The sequence below is a fragment of the Mirounga angustirostris genome, unplaced genomic scaffold (genome assembly GCF_029215605.1).
Source record: "Mirounga angustirostris isolate CCGP_5_RB_7025 unplaced genomic scaffold, mMirAng1.0.hap1 SCAF_4, whole genome shotgun sequence".
In the NCBI taxonomy this organism is placed as follows: domain Eukaryota; kingdom Metazoa; phylum Chordata; class Mammalia; order Carnivora; family Phocidae; genus Mirounga; species Mirounga angustirostris.
The window spans coordinates 175,995,297-176,015,388 of NW_026991712.1; the positions used below are offsets into that span (position 1 = coordinate 175,995,297).

Here is a 20,092-nt window from a genome sequence, read left to right on the forward strand (position 1 = left end):
GAGAATTCTTGCTGGGGATGGGGTGGGACGCACCGAACTTGAGGTACTAGGGCCAGCTCTCGGGCTTGAAGGAACCTCAGCCTCCTGCACTCGCCTGTCACAGAGAGCTAAGAGCTTCACGTGGGACAGTCTCCATATCTAGCTCTGCCCCAAGCCTTTGCAGGCTCCAGCGTCCCCATTGTACAGATGAGAACACTGAGGCTCGGAGAGGCTAAGGGACTTGCCCAGGGTCACACAGTGGGAACATGGCCGAGCAGGCCTCAAACCCAGGTCTGAGGCCAGTAGGCATTGCTCCTGCTCAGGGAGATATGGCCAGCAGTGGGAGAGGTGCCCGCTACCCGGAGGGTGAGGGCGCTAAGCTGCAGTTACGTCCCCAGGCAGGCTCGGGATCCTTGCGATGCAAGGGGCCCATGAGAGCAAGAACCCCGGTTTCCAGTTACTGCATGGTTGGCTGCCAGTGGTCAAGTGCCAAGCACTTCCCAGCGTATCCCTGTTCGCCCAGGTTCCATAAGGCACCACCCCGCCTGAGAGCAGACAGACCAGACCCTCCCGAGGGAAGGGCACTCTGGAGGACTCGGGCTTCCCCCCGGGCTTCTAAGCAGCCCGTGCCAGTGACCCCCCCCCCCAGCCCCCGCACCTGGATGGTGGGTGGAGCCGGGCACCTGGACCCCGCCCCCAGAACACTGTGCCACCAGGCCCAGGGCTGCGCCGTCCACCTCCCTGTGGGGTGAGGTGAGCTGACTGACCAGACCGCGACACCACAGGACCAGAGCGAGGCCTCCTGACCTGTGTCCTGGGGCCACTGTCCTATTGAATCAAAAGTAAAAAGGATCAGAAGAAACCCTTGTAAATGAAATTCCCTTTAAACACCACAGAACCCTGGCAAGACCCACCTTCTGCCCTGGGAAGCCCCTGAGGGGGATACAGTGGCAAGAGCGCAGCCTTTGGCCCCAGAGAGGCCAGGCTGTGCCGCTGGCGTGTTGGCTGTGTGACCTCAGGCCGGTGACTTAACCTCTCTGTGCCTAAGTTTTCTCATCTATGAAATGGGGGGAATCACTTTCCAGGGCAGCACGTGTAAGATGCTCGGCCCGTACGAGGCCTTCATTTCAGTGCTAGGTCCCTCCTCTCCTGCCCCTGCTACCCCCTTTGGCTCTTTTGCCCCTGAGACCCCTCTCCCTCCTCGGACCGTCGTTGAGGCGGCTTCGTGGCTCTTACCTGATCGTAGCTCCTTATGACACATTAGGGGCACAGCACAAGAAGCAGTGGCTCTCTCTTCGGGGTAATTGGAGGTAATGAGCATTGCCTTTGTGCTGCCCTCTGGTTTTTCTGGAGGATTCTTGCTGGAGAGAGTCGCTGTTACTGCTGGGGGGGCCGCACCGGCTGCCCGGTGCTCAGAGCGAGGCCTACACGGTCTGCCTTCTCCCTGCTGGGCCGACGCCCGCAGAGCCTTCGTGAACCAGCCCCGCGTCGGCCACCGACCCGGACGTGGCGTGCAGTGGCTCCTGGCCTCGGGGGCCTCCACCCAGCCCAGCACCAGCCCTGCCTTTCGGCCTCTCCCGTGTGGGGCCGGGGGTGCAGCAGGTGGGGGGGGCCGACTCGTGAGGTTTCTGGAGGGCACGAGAGCCAGCACAGGGGTCTCCGGACTCCTCGTGTCCCAGAGGAAATGCCAGCTGACTTCTAGAACTTAGCCCAGGGCGCGGGGCAGGAGCTCAGGCTAACAAAGACTGCGTGTGCGGGGCGCGGCGCCGCTCGCGTTAGAGATCGTGTGTCATCAGTCCGCACAGCATCCCGGTGATGGGGGGACAGCGGCCCCGCCATACAGGTGTGCAAGCTGAGGCTGCCTGTGAGGGGTGGAGCCCCGGGAACCTACCAGAGCCTGGGCTCGAGGCCACTGCGCTCACGTGTCCGTGACTCTGCCCCGTGTGTCAGCTCCCTGGCTCCTCACACCCGCGCGCACAGGGCAGGTGCCCTCACCGGCCCCGTTTTACAGATGAGGACACGGAGGCCCAGAGGGAAAGGAACCCGAGGGGGCCTGATAGGCTTGGAAGGCGTTGGTGGCAGGCGGAGGCAGGGACAGCGGCCCCTGTTTGGGCAAGTCCCGCGGTGCCTTGCGAGGCCGCAAACAGGTGGTGCCGAGGCCCGTCCACACTGTGTGGATCAGGGGCCGCTGCACGGGGCCAGCCGTGGGCCCCGAGTGAGTCACAAGTGGCCCGTGCACTCCCTAGGCTCACAGTCCGTCAGAGAACAAACGTGTGAGCAGATAAAGACGATGGGGTGCAGCGAACACCGTCACAGGGGAGCCCCAGGGACCGTCCCCCAGCCAGCGTGGGAAGGTCAGGGAGGGCTTCTCAGCACCAGTGACCCCCAGTGTGAATCCGGATGGGTGGCCCATTTCCATCCAGACAGCTGGGGAGATGGTCCTGCATCAGCCACAGCGGACCTTCCCGCCACCAAGAAGAGATTCTTCTCCCACCCCCCTCACCTCAGCTCTCCCATCCCTTTGGCTAAAGTTGGTAAAATTGGAATTCTGCCAGCAAGTGGTCCCCCTGGGTCTTTGCAGAGTGGCAGCTCAGAGACCAGGGTTGGCTGAGACCCGAGCCAACGTGGAGCCAAGGAAGGCCAGAGCTGTGCGTTCTAGGAGAGCTGCATGGTGGGATTTCCCCCTGGAATCAGCTACAGCCAGTGGCCACGAGCACCTCCCTTCCTTCCTGTCTGCCTCCACCCAGCCCAGCACCAGCCCTTCAACAGTTCTGGTTTGTCCCTGTGGGTCTAGGTTTCTGCTGGCTGGAATTGAGATGTGATGGCTAGAGCTTCAGCAGCCATTTGGGGTTCCCAAATGGATCAGCCCCATTAAGGCCCTGCCTTCTGTCCCCCATCACCCCTTCCAAGGACACTAAGGCAAGGGAGCTCATATTTATGCAGCACTGGCCATGTGCCAAGTGTAGTACCTCATGGTTTGTATGTATTATTTCTTCCCACCCACCCCACGAGGTAGGTATCACTAACTGTAATTAGGTAATGTCCCTATGAAAGTGTTTTGGGCCATATATGGAACATAATAGTTAGAGGTCACGTATGCTGATTCCTACAAAGTGCCCGGCCCTTGAACTCTCGTAGTAGAATTTCAAGGTAGGTGTCATGATCCTCATTTTACAGATGGAGAAGCTGGAGTCCAGGACACTGTAAGGACTCCCCCAGTTACTAGTAAGAGAAAGCTGAGGCTGGAACCCCTGTTTCGCTGATGCCAAACTTAGGTTCTTTCCAGTGCCTTGCAGCCAGTAATGTCCACCCTCTGTGGGAAGACACTGCCCCACCTTGACCTCCACCCTGAACCCAGGGATCTAAAAAGCCCCTTGTATGCGTGTATACTTGTGTGTGTGTTCACTGAACATTGTTTAAAAGCATTTGTACGGGACGCCTAGGTGGCGCAGTCCGTTGAACGTCCGACTCTTTCTTTCGGCTCGGGTCATGATCTCAGGGTCGTGGGATCGAGCCCCGCATCGGGCTCCCTGCTCTGCAGGAAGCCTGCTTCTCCCTCTCCCACTCCCCCTGCTTGTGCTCTCTCTCGCTGTGTCTCTCTCTGTCAAATAAATAAAATCTTTAAAAAAATAAATAAATAAAAATAAAAATAAAAGCATTTGTAAAGAAAGGAATGAGGGGCGCCTGAGTGGCGCAGTCCGTTGAACGTCCGACTCTTGGTTTCGGCTCAGGTCATGATCTCAGGGTCGTGGGATCGAGCCCCGTGTCAGGCTCTGCGCTCGGCATGGAGTCTGCTTGGGATTCTCTCGCTCCCCCTTCCTCTGCCTCTCCTGCTTGTGCTGTCTCTCTCTCTCCCTCTCTCTCAAATAAATAAATAAAATCTTTAAAAAAAAAAAAAAGGAAGGAAGGAGAAGTCAGCAGGTTCTGCTTATGAGAAAGTAACAAAACCTTACAGGGAATTGTCTTCTTGTGTTCTTGAAAACTCATTTGAATAGCTCAGTGTGATTTGTGATTCAAATGGAAATGCAAATGTTATCAACTGAGCCTTTGTGTGCTTCCCTAAGTGCCCCCAGTGTCCCGCCCCCCCCCCAGTCTTCTTTCTAAACAAAAAGGAATGTTTTGTCTTGCACTTACCTCTGGCACCAAGCAGACCCCGAGGACTGGGTGTAGGGGGGCGGGGGGAGGCTAGCGCAGGGCTGCATTTCAGGAGCAGATCTGAGCTGAGCAGACTACACATGCAGCATCTCACGCCGAGCCCCATGCGGCTTTGCTCTTCACGTGTCATGTGTATTAAGCAAACCACCATCCTTCTATGAACATTGCTTTCCTGTTTGGTAAAATGGCAATGATTTTCAAAGTTCCCCTCCCCAACTCATTTTCTATGAAGAGAACAGGCCCAGATTCAAAATCCAACTCTGATACTTCTTAGCTGTATGACCTTGGTCAAGTCACCTTAGCTCTCCTTGGCTCAATTCCTTCATCTACAGGTAGGAGCCAACGCCTGTCAAAGGACTGTATCCAGTAAGTTCATCCACAGTGTATTAAGGATATACTACGTGTTGGGCATTGTCCGTGATCACCGTGAGGTATCGGGTGTTCTCAGTCACCCCTACTTTTCACTCACTGACACATCCCAACACAAAAGTGGGGTTATCTCTATTCTCTGAGAAAGAAGGTGGGCCCTTCTTCTGAGTTCTCAACCTTTGTCTTAGTGACGATTCCTGCCCCCAAAGGAATTTTATAAAGAAACATCCTTCATCTTTGTTTAATAAATGCGAGAGTGGCCGTGGGCCCAGAGGCTTCCCAGCCCACTCTGGATTTGAGGTCACTGAGAGCTGGAGTCCTGGCGTTGGGGATCAGGTGGCTGAGGCTGCGGAGGAAGAGGGTGAGGCCCAAGAGCTCCGCTGGGGGCCCTGGGGAGGGCAGGGCTCTGACCGCCCCCACCCCCCTGGCCCTCACTCACTGCCCTCCTGCAGGTCAGCGGCCACTTGGACTACGCCAAGCAGATGGACATCATCCTGAAGACTGTGGGCATCCACACCAAGCCAGGCTGGGATGAAAAGGGGCTCCTGCTGGCCCCGGGCAGTCTGCCCCAAGAGGAGCCTCCCCAGGCAGCAGCCACCTCCTCATCAGACAAGACCACACCCGGGGACAACCCCAAAGGGGCCACACCCGCTGACCCTAGCCGAGCCCAGGTGCCAACGGGGCTGGACCAGTCTGAAGGCGCCTCCCTTCCTGCCACTGCCAGCCCGGCTGAGAGCCCCCAGATCTGCAGCCACGGCATGGGCCCCAATCCACTGGGCTGCCTCGACTGTGCCAGCGAGACCCAGGGGCCCTGCCCAGGGCTGGACTGACCACAGAAGGGGACTCGAGCTGCCTTCCCAGGTTCCTCCATGTAGCACTCCCTTACCCCTCCACCAGCTGCCCCACGTGAGCTCTGAATTTCCACCAGTGCCTCTCCCAAGTTTAAGGCACTGGGACTGAAAAGGAATTGGAAGGAGGGGAGTCGAAGAGAGACAGCGTTCCCTCCCCGAGGAAGCAAGGCCGGAACCCTGCAGAGACGACCAACCACAGTTTAGAGCCCCAGGACTCTACCAGCCTTGGGCTTCCTGTATTTCAGGCTGCAGCCGTGGGGGCTGGCTGGCCATGTGGGGGCCCAGGGGGCTTCCCCAGCCCCAGTAAACCCAGGTGGATGCCTGCTCTTCCATCCACACACCAGGGCTGCCCGCCAGCCCACAGACACCACTGATGCTCCTACAGAGCAGACGCAGGTGGGGAGTCCGCACCTGACTCTCTGCTCTGGGGAGGTGCGGCCAGATGTGCCTGTACGGTCATGCAGGCTGTGCACTGCAGAACCCCAAGAGCATGGATTGCACGGATGTGATGTGAAGGGTCCCCCCAGTTGTGCTACGTGGTGCTCTGGATGCAGCTCACAGCGTGATGAATATATGCTGAATCAGCATGCACTATGGGTGGGAAGTGGGCCCAGGGACAGGAATGAATTACACGGGGGAAGGATTTCCCATAGCAGGAAAGGGGATAATGATTATAATAAAAATAATAATAGGTACCACTCATTGAGAATTTAGCAAGGACAGAGTGCTTCCATGGGTTGTCTCGGCTGACCCTACCGATAACCCCATGAGGTAGCTACTATTATTATCTGCATGTTACTGAAGGTTCTTGAGACCCAGAGAGGTTAGGTAACCTGCTCAAGGTCACACAGCTGGTCAGGTCTCAAACTCCAGTCAGACTCCAGAGCCCGAGTTCTCGGCTACTGTATCTGTCTCCACGGAAGCCTCCTCCTGTGTTCCTTCCATTGTCCCTGAATGAGGGGCCAGAGATGGTTCTACATTGTGCAGATGGGGAAACCGAGGCCCAGGCAGAGAAAGTATTGACAAGCCCTTGGGGGGAGGCAGCCCGGAGGAGGACAACAGAAGGAACTAGACTATTAAGAGCTGAATGGGTCCCCACGTGTGTGTGTGTGTTTGTTCGTTCAACAAATATTTACAGAACTGCTACTGTGAGTCCACACAGCTCATGTTGCCCAGGGTCTCATCCCACTCCCACCAGCTGCTTCTCCAACCCCAGGGACCCCTCAAGCAAATCCAGTCCACACCACGGTCATTGCCTCAGCTAGGGTTTATTGGGAGTCCACTCGGGCAGGCCTGGGGGCAGAGGGGAAGCCCCAGCAAGCACCATGACCCCTCTGTGGCCAGTGACCGGGGCCAGAGTTGAATCTAATCAGCACCAAGGAGAGCCCCAGGCCACTAGTGGAGGGCTCCCTGGGAGTTTGGATAGATCTGGGGGGGCCTCAGACTGAAAAGGACCTTATGGCAAGTAAACTGTGGGAACCAAGAGTCCCCCTCAAAAACAACCCAGGTCCCTGTGCCAGGGTCCACCGACCTGCCTGAGGGCAGCAACCCACACCAGGCTCTTGCACTCTGCTCTGCAGACCCAAGTGGCCGACACTCCTGTTGCCCTGGCTGACCCAGGCAATGCCAGGAAGAGGTGGGGCCGTGGGCTGGTCTATCCCTATCATTAGTTCCTTTCCAGGTCCCAGGAAGTCCAGGCTGGAGGGAGACCTATTCCTGGTGTTGAGCAAGACACCACCAGCTCCCGCTTTGCCCCCTGAGGAGAGGCGGTGCAGCAGCCTGGGAGCGGGGATGGGAGCCCCGCCCGGCATCCAGAGCAAAAATGTGGGGAGCCATGGTCAGTCGGGTGGTGGGATCAGGACCAGTGCTGAAGAGGAGGAGGGAGATGGGAGAAACAGTGGGAACAAACAGCCCTTCCTGGCCCACAGCGAGAGGCCAAGGGGGCTGGATGCCCAGGAGTTGTGGCAACACCTGGTACCACCTACAGCAGGCCCACCTGTAGGTACTGGGTACTCTACACATGCTCTCCTGATTCTCCTGACACCCTAGGAAGCAGGCATTGTTACCCCACTTTGTATATGGAATACCAGGCTCAGAAAGATTAAGAGACGTATGCAAGAGCTAGTGAGTAGTGGAGCGGAGATTCGGATTTCTGCCTTCCTGACTCCCGGGCCAGGTGTTTTTCTGCGCAGCCCCACACGCATCCTGAGGCGCTGTCCAGACTGAAAACAAATCATCCTCACGGTTAAAGATCATCCAAGCCAGCGTGGCTCAAACTATACGGTGTGCACATTCACCTGGGGCTCCTGCGAGCGTGCAGAGTCTGACTCAGCAGGTCTTGGCTGGGGGGGTGGGTAGGGGTGTGCATTTTTAACAAACTCCAGGGAGGTGCCACGAATGCTGGTGGCCTGAGGACTACCCTTTGAGGAATGAGGGACTCAGCCCAGCACTCATCCACCTCTGCAGACAGAGGCATCCCTCCCCTGCAGTCTCATCAAATGTCAAAGATGATTGTCTTCACCCTAACCTGAACCCAGAAGTCCTTTTCCCCTCGGCCAGAGTCCTCCAGCCACCTCCACACACAACCACAGGTGGCACTCAGCAGTGGGGCGTCCTGGAGAAAACCATATCTGAGCCAGCTGTCCCCCCCGGGGGGGGCAGTGGGGCCTGGCTCAGTGCACCCCACTGACACTCCGAGGGCCCCCAGGACACCTGCAGCCTGCCAGCCTTGGCCAAGAGCTGGTCCAAGGCCTTGGGGACTTGGTTCTATCCAGTCCAGCTCCCCCCGACCGGCTCCAAGCCCGGGTCAGTTCGTGGGAGCACCAAGGGGATGCAGCTGCAGCTGGGGCTCTACAGGATCGATGTTGAAGAAATTGACCACCACGGCAGCCCTGGCAGGGGGCGGGGGCTCCCGGGGGGCCTCTCTAGGCAGCAGGGGCTGGGCCGTGCGCTGCAGGCCCGAGGAGCCGCCGGAACCTGAGCCTGAGTCAGAACTGGAGTCAGGTGGCAGAGGCAGCGGTAGAACGTGCTGCAGGCTCAGGCCGGGCCGGGGACCGCTGTGAGAGGTTCGCATAGAGGGTGAGGCGAGGCTGGCCTGGCGCTCCCCAGGGCAGTGGGGACACGGCAGGAACCTGCCCAGGGCCCGCTTGAAGTCCCGCATGAAGAGTGGGTAGATGATGGGGTTCATGGTGCTGTTGCAGTAACCCAGCCACGTGAGGACATCGAAGAGGTCTGGGGAGATGCAGTCGCACACAGCCTGGAGAGATGGGGTACGTCATGCTCCGTCCCGGAGCAGGGTCACAGACCACCCCGGCCAGCATGGATGGGACAGGGACCCACAAACACAGATGCCATGAGAGGCAGCCCGCCCTCCTCTATCCCCACGACTGGGCTGGGGTGGAGTTGGGGGCCTCCCCAGCGAGGCCTGGACTCACCCCCCTCTGCGGTGGCATTACCTGGGCTATGTTGGCCACAAAGAAGGGCAGCCAGGTCACAAAGAACATGCCCAGCAGGATGCCCAGTGTCAGACTGGCCTTTAAGGCCTTCCTGCTGTGCTTGGTGGCCAGACGCCTGCTATCAGCTGACTCCATCCCTGGGCGTGGGGTCCTGGGTACCTGTGGAAGGAAGGCCACATACATAAGTCACCTGCGAAAGAGCCCCAGTCTGACCCTGCTCCCAGCCACAGACTAAGCCTCAATCCTAATTCTAGACTGAGCCTTAGTACCAGCAATAAACTGAGCCCTCCTGATCCTTGACTAAGCCCCAACTGTAGTGCTAGATTCCCCAACAGCAGACCTGACCCTGGCTCTAGACCAAGCCCTGACATCAGCAAGAAACCAAGCCCTGCTCATGGTCCCAGACTGAGCCCGGATAGTTACCACAGAAATTCATAACCAAGGTCTCAAACGGAGCCTGAACCCTGGACCGACTGAGCCCAGCCTTAGCCCCACACTGTGGCCTGAGCTCAGCAATAGACTGAGCCCTGATCCTGGCCCTGCCCTGAGCCCTGACCCTGACACAAGGCACTCTAAGAAGGGTAGTGAGACAGACTAACACTGTCAGACAGTTCAGGAGACCCCCCTACCCACCTCGCAAAAGACAACACTCAGCACAAGTCAACACACGTGACCGTGAGCCCCAGCACCACACAAAGCCTCTGGCCCTACAAGAATTAGTTGCAATTCAACAGTATTTGACAAAAGAGGTCTTGCTGCCACCCAAGGCATGACAATCTCTTCATAGACAGATTCTCCTCATATTTGGGAGGAATGATTTTGCCTGCACCATTACCCTCATGCTGCACAAAATAGTCCTTTTCTGAAAACATGTGCACAGAGTAAATGTTTGCAGTGAAATCAATTTTAGACTAGCAGGGGTGCTCGTGACCTCGGCATTTTACAACTCAAATTACACTGTGGACTGACAGACATCTTCATTCCCAAACACTGACCTCAAGAGCTGGAGTGTGGGGAAGAAAAGAAGGAGAAAGAAGCGGCCCCACAGCAGCCTCGAAGGGGACGCAGGCATGAGAAGGTTAGAATTTGACTTTGCAAACTAGTGACCAGCAGTCCCAAAACATTAGAAAGCTCTGAACTGGCCGATCCTTTAGCCCAGCTGTTTCCTTAACTTTTTCAAGCTCCTGAGCTCATTGAGAATCCGATGCAATCTACAAAACCTTTCCCCAGAACACAAAAAGCGTATAAATTGTTACACATGCACACACAGAGAAGGAGAAAACATCCCACATTTCCAGCGGGTTCAGAGACCACCTCGAGGCCCGGCCATGAAACCCCCAAATCCCACGAAAGCTGGGACATGAAGCCCCCCTCTAAAGAGCGTGTTGTAATCAATTTGGATTTTCATACATCAGTTTTACACAAAGTGGGACCAACTTACATTTATAATTTAAGTAAATACCAGTATGCCAAGGTGTGCACAGTTCACTGAACTGTGTAAAGGTCGTGTGTGCAGCCTGGGAACACGCCTGGCCTTTGGGAGCAAGGGATTCCTCCAACGTTTCCTTTTTTTTTTTTAAGATTTTTAAGTAATGTCTGCACCCAACGTGGGGCTCAAACTCACAGCCCTGAGATCAAGAGTTGCAAGCTCCTCCGACTGAGCTAGCCAGGTGCCCCTCCTCCAACATTTCCTAAACTGCAAGAGAGCCCAAGCTTAGCTCTCCAGGGAGCCAGAGGTGGGTTGAGTATAGGGTAATTGGAAGAGTCAGAAGGAGGCAGGAAGGGAACCTGATTCCCAGGCAACCCTCGCAGATGGAAAGGGGGCGGTGGAGGCAAAGCCAAGAAGATGTGTCAGTCCCCCAGAGCACCCAAGCCAAAACCCCACCCCGCTCTCAGGCGCGGGGGGCCGCCATGCCTCTGCAGGGTATCCAGACTTGGCGTCCTGTCCATGGTGCTGAAAGCCCAGGTCTATGCTATCTTTCCATAGCATCAAGGAGTCCAGAATGGCGGTGGGCAGGAGGGGGGAGATGAAGCACACCGTAACTCCCACCCCTCAGTATGTTTATCCATGTGAAATCTGGTTATATGAATACCAAGGACAAATTCACAAAGAGCAGCCTAAGAGAAGATCTTGATTTCTCCCCTCTGTCTGGGTGGGGCAGCATTGTGCGGAGGCAAGAGCTAGATTGTAAGACAAGTAATCTGGCTTCAAGTCATGCCTCTACCACTTACTCGCTCTGTGATCTTGAGACAGTCTCTGTTTCCACATCTGTAAAATGGGAAAAACAATACTCAGCTTGTGGAATCATAGCGAGGCTGTGGATAATAAATGCATGCAGAGTGCCCGATACAGAGTTAAGTGCTACATACGTGGTAGCCCTGAGGTCGGTTCAGTGGTATGTGTTGGAGGTTGGGGAAATTTTGAGCATCCTCAGGAGCCTGTCCTTCTGCCAGCAGCTCAGGCTCCCCAAAGCAGCACAGATGTCAGGACAAATGCTCTGACTCACCATGCTACAGCAAGGGAGGGGGGAAAGGCTCTGCTTTTCTCTTCCATCATCTCCTTTTCTCCCTTCCAGGGTAGACTCTATATGGCTTCTGTGGCCCCACTGTGGTCAGCCTGGAGGAGAGGTTCCTGCTTACCCCCAAAGATCTGCCATCCCTTCAAATTGCTGCCATCGATGGGGATAGATAATAGGGAAGGAGGGAGCCACCATCTCCAGAGGAGCCACTCACACAGGTACCCTCCCTGACTTCTGGCAACCTGGGCGGGGCAAGAGACAGCCCCGATCTTGTCAGAGCTCTAGGGCACTGGGGAACTGAGACACTGGAGAGATATCTGGGTGGGAGGCCATCACTGGGAAGGGGGCTCCAGAGAAGGAATTAAAGATGGCCTCAGATTCCCTCTCTAGGAATCTTCCTGGGAAAACCCTGGGTTGTTTTTTTTTCTCTTCTTCTCCCCAAAGAGTTGACCCAAGAACACAGGCAAAAGGGAAGAGAGAAGGAAACCAAGGCTCAGAGACGATAGGGGACCTTCCCCAGGTCACAGTGTCCCAGTACAAGGCCTCAAAGCAAAGCACTCCAAGTGACCCCCAATCAGCACCATCATCCACATTTAGGGAGCGCTTACTATGTGTCAGCATCTGATACCCATCGTGCCATTCAGTCTTGACCTGAGGTAGGTATTATTATCCCCATTTTGCCAATGAGGCTCAGAGAGGCAAAAGAACTTGCCCACAGTCACACAGCAGATAAAGGTTGAGTCAGGGATTGAAAGCCATTTCTAGCTCCAGAAATTGCACTTCTGCATGTGGGGGGTTACAGAGACCCTCAGCACTGTCACCAGAGGCCCTCATGGAGCAGAGGCCTGTGACAGCCACTGGCCTCACCCTGAGCCCAGCTGATGCCCGCTGCACCTGCCCACTTCTCTCTGCCCTCACGGCCATGTGCTGTTGTCCGCATGCCCCTTAATGACACCGAGGGCAGCTGCCTGGACGACAGGCTGGCATTGCCCCTCCAGGAGGCAGTCCCATGTACAGGTTCCCCTGTGCAATAAATACCCGAGCACGTCTGCACACTCGGCATACATGGACATGTGTATTGCAACACTATTCCTGGAAAAAACTGGAAACAGCCTACATGTGCATGGAAGGATGGCGGTTAAATAAACCATAGTACCTTCCCACTGTAGTTGACAACATAGATGTTAAAAGAATATAATTGGTCAAATGACAAGATCTCCAAGACAGAACATCAATATTAAGTGGTAATGGCAAGTTGCAAAATAATAGGTACAACAGGACTCCATTTGCTTAAAAAATACAGAAGACAGGGGCGCCTGGGTGGCTCAGTCAATTAAGCGGCTGCCTTCAGCTCGGGTCATGCATGATCCCAGGGTCCTGGGATCGAGCCCCGCTTCAGGCTCCCTGCTCGGCGGAAAGCCTGCTTCTCCCTCTCCCCCACTTGTGGTCTCTCTCTCTCTCTCTCTCTCTCAAATAAATAATCTTTTAAAAAAATTTTTAAATAAAAATTTTTAAAAATACACAAAACAAAGCACTAAGTCTCTTTGGGTGCATAAACAAACATGGAAACACAAAGATACAGGAGTAGAAAGACATATCCTAAATCGATAAGAGTGTCCCTGGGAACGGAAGGTGACTGGGTGGGATTTGGGAGGGTCTTTCACTTTATCTCTATGGCTGGATTTTTTTTTTTAAGTAGGCTCTATATACCCAACGTGGGGCTTGAGCGCACGACCCCAAGATCAAGAGCCGCATGCTCCACCAAATGAACCAGCCAGGCACCCCCTGGATTTTTATTTTAAAGTGCATTTATGTATTCCCTTGTGTAATTCAAAATTTTTACGATCACCTACTCATAGCGTGAGGGTTCTAAGACAGACTCCGGAGCCAGACGGTCTGGTTTCAAATCGTGGCTCTGTTACTAACTGGCTGTGTGACCTCAGGCAAGGGGTTTCACCTCTCTGTGCCTCAGCTTTCTCATCTGTAAAATGGCAATTACAGTGGCGTCTGTCTCACAGGGTTGTAGTAAGAACTAACGAAGATAACATGCACAAAGTCAGCTGCTCAATGCCTGGCACACAGTAAGCCCCATGTAAGCGTCAGCCAGCATTTCTGCTGTTCGAGTCCAACTCAGCTCTTTGCTTCTGGTGGTGATGCTGTTATTGACAGCAGTGGCAGATTTTTTTTCCCTAAAGAGGCTCAAAGGGGTGATGATTTCTCCAGAACCACATATCTTACCACCAAGAGGAAAGGGGACGAACTAACACATGCTGAGCACCTAGTATGTGCCAGGCTGACATATGTTATCTCACCGATTCCTCAAACAGCCTCATGTGGTAAGTGGCATTACCCCTGGGGCAGTGGGAGCTGAATGACTGGTCCAAAGTCATCAGCAGGGAGGGAAAGGAGGCAGGATTTGAACCCCTGTCCAGCCGGGTCCACAAGCTCCTGCAGCCAGTTGTGGCCACTCCGGGCCACCTTGTTCCCAGCAGCAGCCAAGGCTGCCATGCTCTCGGCGCTGCTCCTCTGTCAGCCTCTCCCAGCTCAGCCCCCTCCTCCTCCTCCGAGATATTTCTGTGATCACAGCCTCCTCCTCTGAGGAGGAAGGACAGCGATGGAAGGGAAGACAGATCGCTAAGACAAAGTGATGCAGAGTCGGGTGAGGGAGGGTGGAACAGGCTGGTGGAGGAAGAGAGGGGGAGAAACTGATGGGAGAGAAGGGGGAGAGGCAGATGGGAGGGTGTAGAAGACAGAGAAGGGGGCGAGATGGCCCCAGAGGAGAGAGGGGTGGGAGAAGGGGAGGAAGAGGAGGTGCGGAGGAAGACAGAGGGGCAAGGGCTCCAGACCAAAGGCACAGGTCCTGACACAGAGACAAAGAGGCTGGGGAGGCAAACGCCCCAGCAAACCTTCTTCTCCCCTGCTGCTCTCCATCCCTGAGCCCACACGGGTCCCTCCCGAAGATGAGCACCATCCCACCCTGGCACAGATCGCTCTGTCTCTCTCTCCCTCTCTCCCCTACGCTGGCGGCATCTCACGCACTCTGAAACCACTCTCCCCATGCCCTGCTCTTCATCCCCAGCCCAGTCTCTGCCTCAGCTGTAAGTGAGACCCCTACCTCACAGCCGCGGGGCTGGGAAAGCCTGGCTGAGACCACTGAGCTGGCCGGTGGCTTCTGAAAAGCCTATTCACATACCTAGCAGATGTGGGGGGTGGGAGGAGAGATTAAAATACTCAAGCCTGCTCAGTTACCACGTCCTCAAACCCAGAGGAGCTGGGGCTTCAGAAACCCATGTCCCCCTCTGGTCCCCCGCCCTCCATGGAGAAGCTAGCGGCTGGATTGGGGAAGGGAGCTCAGGGCTAAGTAGGGCTGAAGACAGGAAGAAAGGGGTCCAATGCACCCCAAGTTTTGTTCATTCTCATCAATTCCTTTAGGTCCAGGTACTGGGAGCCTCAAGTGCCCGGCTGGAAGCCTAGTCTCAGGGGCCGGCCAGCTTGGGTGGGAGGAAAGGGGGTCGTGACCCAAGAAGATGGAGTAGAGGCTATGTCCCAGAAACAGATTCCCAAAACGCAGGCAGTTGTGCACAGAATAAGGAAAAGAGGCAGGCAGGAGGCTGGCTTAGGAGCTGAGTGGTTTGGGAAGTGTTGGGTTCTGACCCCTCCCCTCTCCCGGAACCCCAGGCTCCCCATCTGTCCAACAGGGATGATGGTAGTCCTTGCCCGGGTGGGTGTTTGGGGCACGAGCTTGGCCAGGTGCCGGCACGCAGTGGGCACTGAGAAACCGTGGGACTGCCGCAGTCAGCACCCCGGGGGCTCCAGGCCACCGTCTCAGGGTCAATCCTGGCACCCCCCAATTAGCCTCAGGGACAGAAAAATGTGTCACAGGTGACACTGGCACGGAAAATCCAGACCCATTCCACCCCAGCCTCCCCAAGAGCAGCCACCTCCTCACGTCCTTAGTCACTGGCGCGGAGCTCCCCAAAGCGCGGAAGAGGAGGATGACCCGTAACAGAACTAAATGAGAGAGTGAGAACACGAGCCTTCTCCAGCACTCTTCCGGCTCCTTTTCCGGTTGTGCCAAGAGGAAGTGAGTGTTGGTGCTGCTGTGTTGAACACCCCCTAGCACCAAAGAGGAAGCGAGCCTGGGGCTGGACCACTTGGAGCTCGCCTCCGGGCTTCAGCAACCCTGCTGGGGTTCCCACCACGCATTGCCGCCGTCTTTGGGACCACTGTCTGTTTATGGCAAAGGGACCCGAGTTTCCATTTCCAGAAGAGATAAGAAGTTTCCTTTCGAAACAAATGCATGGAAGTAAAAAGATAAGTGAGGCGATGGAGAGAAAAATGCAAACTACAGGAGAAGGAAGCCGCCTGAGGCGTGTGGGTGGCTGGAAAGAAGGCGGATGGCCCAAGGTGGTTCCAGATGCCTCGAGTTTGGGAAACGCTCCTTTACAAGAGCCCAGGGAGAGAGTGTGGATGGCCTAGGGCAGCCTTCCTACTGCTGGAGAACAGAGTCAGGGTCACAGCCACCTATTGTGATTCAGGAACGTTCTCCAGCGAGCACAGAGGGAGGGAGGAAGACTGGAGCCTGGACCTCCTGTCCACCCAAGGCCTTTTCTCCTGGTTGATGGGGCAGGCAAGCTGCTCGGAGGGCCCGCCTTTCAGCCCCCATCCACCCAAGCCCCCAAGTACCCGCCATCCTGCAGGAGCCTCCTCCGCCTGGGGCTACATCAAGACTGGAGAGCCCCATCAGGACCTTCCTCGGGGCCTGTGACCTAATTCTCTGGGCCTCAGGCCTCATCAACCTAAACTCCCGTTCCTTGTGGGTTTAGGACAATAGACAGTAAGACTCTGGTGCCATATGGCCTGAGTGACAAGAACAGCCACCACACTCCAGACCTTGCAGGGCCTTAGCACTCACAAGTCATTAGTAAGCACCTAGGATGTACAGTGGGAATCAAAACCGCCCCAGATGTGCCCAGCTTACACTCTCGTGGGGGAGAGACAAAATGAACAAGTCAACATATAAACCTACAGTTGGGAGAAATAACAGGGTGAGGGAGCACCGATGGGTCTGCAGACAGGGTGGTCAGGGACAGACTCTGGGAAGAGGTGACCTGTGAGCTGAAAAGGAGTCAGACAGGGCAGCCCCAGGGGAAGAGCTGTCCAGGCAGAGGGAACAGCGATGCCAAGTCCTGGACACTGCAGTCTGGTGCCTTCCAGAAACATCAGAAGGGCTGGTGCACAAGGAGAGAGGGCAAGGGGAGGAGGTGAAGCTGGAGAGGTTGGCAGGACCACATTCCCAGACCAGATCCCCACATGGGTCTCTTCTTTTATCTTAAGAGTGACGGGCTCACTTCTTTTGTCAAGTGCTCTGGCTCCTGGGCAGAGAGTAGACAAGAGTGAGTCTGAAGAGGAAGCAGGGGAAGCCAGTAGGAGACTATCGAGGGCTTCCAGGAAAGAAGCAATGGGGGCCTGGTTGAGGGGGGTGGCCTTGGGGTGGTACGTGTTCAGGAGGACAGCACCAACAGGCCTTGATAATGAACCCCATGAGCATGAGGGAGAAAAATTATTCCTGAGTTTCTGTGGAGTACTGCCGTGCTGGTGCCATTTGCCACGACGGGAACGACGGGGAGGGTGGGGACACCCTGAATTCCCTCAGCACATGCTACCTTCTGGAAGCCTGCCCCGCATGCTGACGCAGCCGTCCTGTGGACAGTTAGCACCGAGTCTAGAATGCAGAAGAGTCATGTGTGTTGGAAATGGCCACTTGGAGGTCACCAGCAAGTGTATATATTAAGTGATGGATGCCGCGTGGGCCCCCAACGGCTGCTCATTCCTCTCCATCCCACGAGCCCGGGTCTCCCTGCGCGCCCCGGGTACCTGCAGCGTCTCCAGGGCCTGGCCCGCCGTGCCGGTGGTGAGGGAGGCCACCTGCACGGCCTGCTTGCGGGCGGCCAGCAGGATCCTGCAGTAGGTGTAGCAGATGGCGCCCGAGGGCAGGAAGAAAGTGAGGCCCGACGCCACGAGGACGAACGGCAGGCTGGCCAGCAGGCGGCACTGGCCCGGGGCAGGGGCCCGCACGCGGCCCAGCTGGTGCCAGCCCAGCAGCAGGGGCAGGAAGGAAGCGAGGGCGGCCAGGCTCCAGGCGCCCAGGACAAGCCCCAGGGCGCGCGGGGGCGTCATGCGCAGCTTGTAGCTCAGCGGCGAGAGGATGAGCAGGTAGCGGTCCAGGCTGATGAGGCAGAGGTTGAGGATGGAGGCGCTGCAGCACATCACGTCGAAGGCGGCCCAGAGCAGGCAGAGGCCGCGCGCCAGCACCCAGCGCCCGTACAGCGCGTTCAGCATGGCGGGCGGCATCACCACCAGCCCCACCATCAGGTCCGACGTGAAGAGCGACACCAGGAAGAAGTTGGACGTGTTGCGCAGCGCGGGCTGCGTGCAGATGAGCGCGATGAGCAGCGCGTTGGCCGCCGCCGTCAGCGCGATGACCACGCACAGCGCGGCCGCCACCCAGCCGCTGCCCGCCGGCTCTGACGGCGGCCCCGACCCCCAGTTCGGGGTGCTGTTGTTGGCAGGGCCGGGTTCCGGGACCATGGGGGCGGGGGCGAGGACGTCAGGCCCGAGAGGGGTCCCGAGGACGAGGTAGGGTGGGCGGGGCGCCTGGGTGAGGGACCTGGAGGAGCGGAGGCTGGATGGGCGTCGTCGGTGGGAACAGACGGCCACCAGGGGTCAGGTGGGAAGACAGAGACAGGGGCACTAGGTCAAGGGGCAAGGACCCAAGGAAGATGGAGAGGGGTTATATGGTGTGAGGTGGGGACACGGAGCAAACGGGTAGGGAGTTTGGAAGGGCGCACCTGAGGAGGCGCAGTGTCCCCGAGAGGGGGCGGGCGGGAAGTCAAGGGCCGCAGATAACTGGGAGGTTGGACTTGGGGGAGCAGAGCCCCCTAGAGGGGGCGGGCGGGAAGGTTGGGGCGGGGACGTCCGCCTGAGGCGGGGACCTGAGGAGCTGGGAGCCGGGGACGGACGTGCGCGCTCAGCAGGGGGCAGCCCCCTCCGCGGCAGGTGGGCGTACGGAGCGCTAGGTCGCGAGCCGCGGTCACTTGGGGTGGCAGGGCGGGAGCCCGTGAGCCACAGCAAAGCCCCCGGTGGGGAAGGCAGGTCTCCGAGCCGACGCAGAGGCAGCCAGGGCTTGGGCGGTCACGGTCCCCTGCGGCGTGCGGGAGGACGCCCAGCTGGCCCGCGGGGACAGGAGCAGCAGCGGCGGCCGCGCCGCCGCCGGGTCCCCGGCCCCGCTCCCGCCCGCGCTCGGTACCTGGGCGCTCGGCGCTGCTCCGCTGCCAGCGACTGCGACAGGCGCCGCGGGGCTGGGGAAGAAGAGGCGGCCGCGGGCCGGGCAGGCGCCCAGGGAGCCCGGGAGGCACCGCGAGGGGCCCGCGCGCGCGGAGGAGCCGGTGGCGCTTCCAGGAGCGCGCGGCCCCAGCGCCGCGGAGCCTGCGCCCCGCCCCGCGGTGGGCGGGGAGAGCCGAGCCCCCGCCCCGCAGCGCGCGGGGTCCTCCGCACCTCGGGTCGCGGCCTCCCCCCTCCCCCCCCGCCCCGTCCCCGCACACCCCTCTCCCACCTGACATGGCTGCGGCGCAGGAGGAACTCAGAGGAGGGGCTGTGGCCGCCTTCATCTAGGACTGCTCCCCAGTTGGGGGGCTGCCCACCCGCAGCGGGGGTCGCCGCGCTAGCAGCGGGAGCCCATTGGGAGCTACTGGGGAGCTCGCTTGACGCCCAGATGTCACACACATATATATGCACATATGTACCTGTATATCATAGTATATATAATATATAATAACCCATATAATGCTTCCTTCAAACCTTCAAACAGCAGGTTACCTTCTCCTCGGGGTCCTTTGAGCAGAAACCTACCACACTCCCCGACAGCAGCAGGCACGAAGTGCCTGATGTGCTGGGACTCCCAGTCTAACAGAGTGCGAACAGATTTGGGAATCCCAAGGCCAGATGCGGTAGAGGCACTGCAGATAGCACCCTCGGAAGGTGCTCTCTCCCCCCCCAGCTAAGAAGAGTCTCTACCAGATGCTTCACAGATCAGTACTGCGGATTCCACTCATTCATTCAATAAACATTTATGGAGCACCTACTAGATGTTAGGCACTGTTCTGGCCAATTAGGACACTACACTAACCACAACAAAGATCCAGCTTCATGGAGTTTATGTTCTAGTGGAAGGAGACAGACAATAAACAATAAGCATAATAGACTCTTAAAGTCGTCGTAAAGGGATCACTGCTTTAGAAAAAAAAAGGGGGGGGCGCCTGGGTGACTCAGTTGGTTAAGCGACTGCCTTCGGCTCAGGTCATGATCCTGGAGTCCCGGGATCGAGTCCCGCATCAGGGTCCCTGCTCAGCGGGGAGTCTGCTTCTCCCTCTGACCCTCCCCCCTCTCATGTGCTCGCTCTCTCTCATTCTCTCTCTCTCAAATAAATAAATAAAATCTTTAAAAAAAAAAAAAAGAAAATGAAGAGCAACATAAAGGGAATCTGAGAGCAAAGGGGGTCTTTTTCCCTCTGCAGAAACAGAAAAGTCATACCCCCCCACACATATAAGATTCCTGCTATGTTCCAGGGGCTTTATATTCTCTTATTCCTACCACTACAATAGTGCTGATAGGTAGGTGTTAAACTGAGGCTGAGAGAGGCCAAGGGCCTCATCCAAGGTCACCAGCAGCAAGAGACCAAGTGGAACTGAAACTCGGAACTGCC

The 20,092-nt window shown here is 57.0% G+C and overlaps 2 protein-coding genes across 4 annotated transcripts in view; one reads left to right on the forward strand and one right to left on the reverse strand.

The window, feature by feature from the left end:
• The window catches only part of TMCO4 (transmembrane and coiled-coil domains 4), an 89,184-nt gene extending 83,132 nt beyond the window's left edge, over window positions 1–6,052 (forward strand). For all 3 annotated transcript variants that reach the window (XM_045898550.3, XM_045898551.3, XM_064589831.1), the window contains one exon: window positions 4,956–6,052. In XM_045898550.3, coding sequence (XP_045754506.1) covers window positions 4,956–5,333 — 378 coding nt within the window. In that variant the 3' untranslated portion in view covers window positions 5,334–6,052. The remainder of the gene's footprint in view (window positions 1–4,955) is intronic.
• A 993-nt stretch (window positions 6,053–7,045) lies between these two features.
• HTR6 (5-hydroxytryptamine receptor 6) lies at window positions 7,046–18,133 on the reverse strand. The gene is made up of 3 exons (XM_045895502.3): window positions 17,206–18,133; window positions 8,810–8,968; window positions 7,046–8,610 (listed from the first exon to the last, which is right to left on the reverse strand). Exons 1-3 carry the CDS (start codon window positions 17,917–17,919, stop codon window positions 8,161–8,163), a joined length of 1,323 nt encoding a protein of 440 aa, XP_045751458.1. The 5' UTR covers window positions 17,920–18,133; the 3' UTR covers window positions 7,046–8,160.
• Window positions 18,134–20,092: the final 1,959 nt, after the last annotated feature.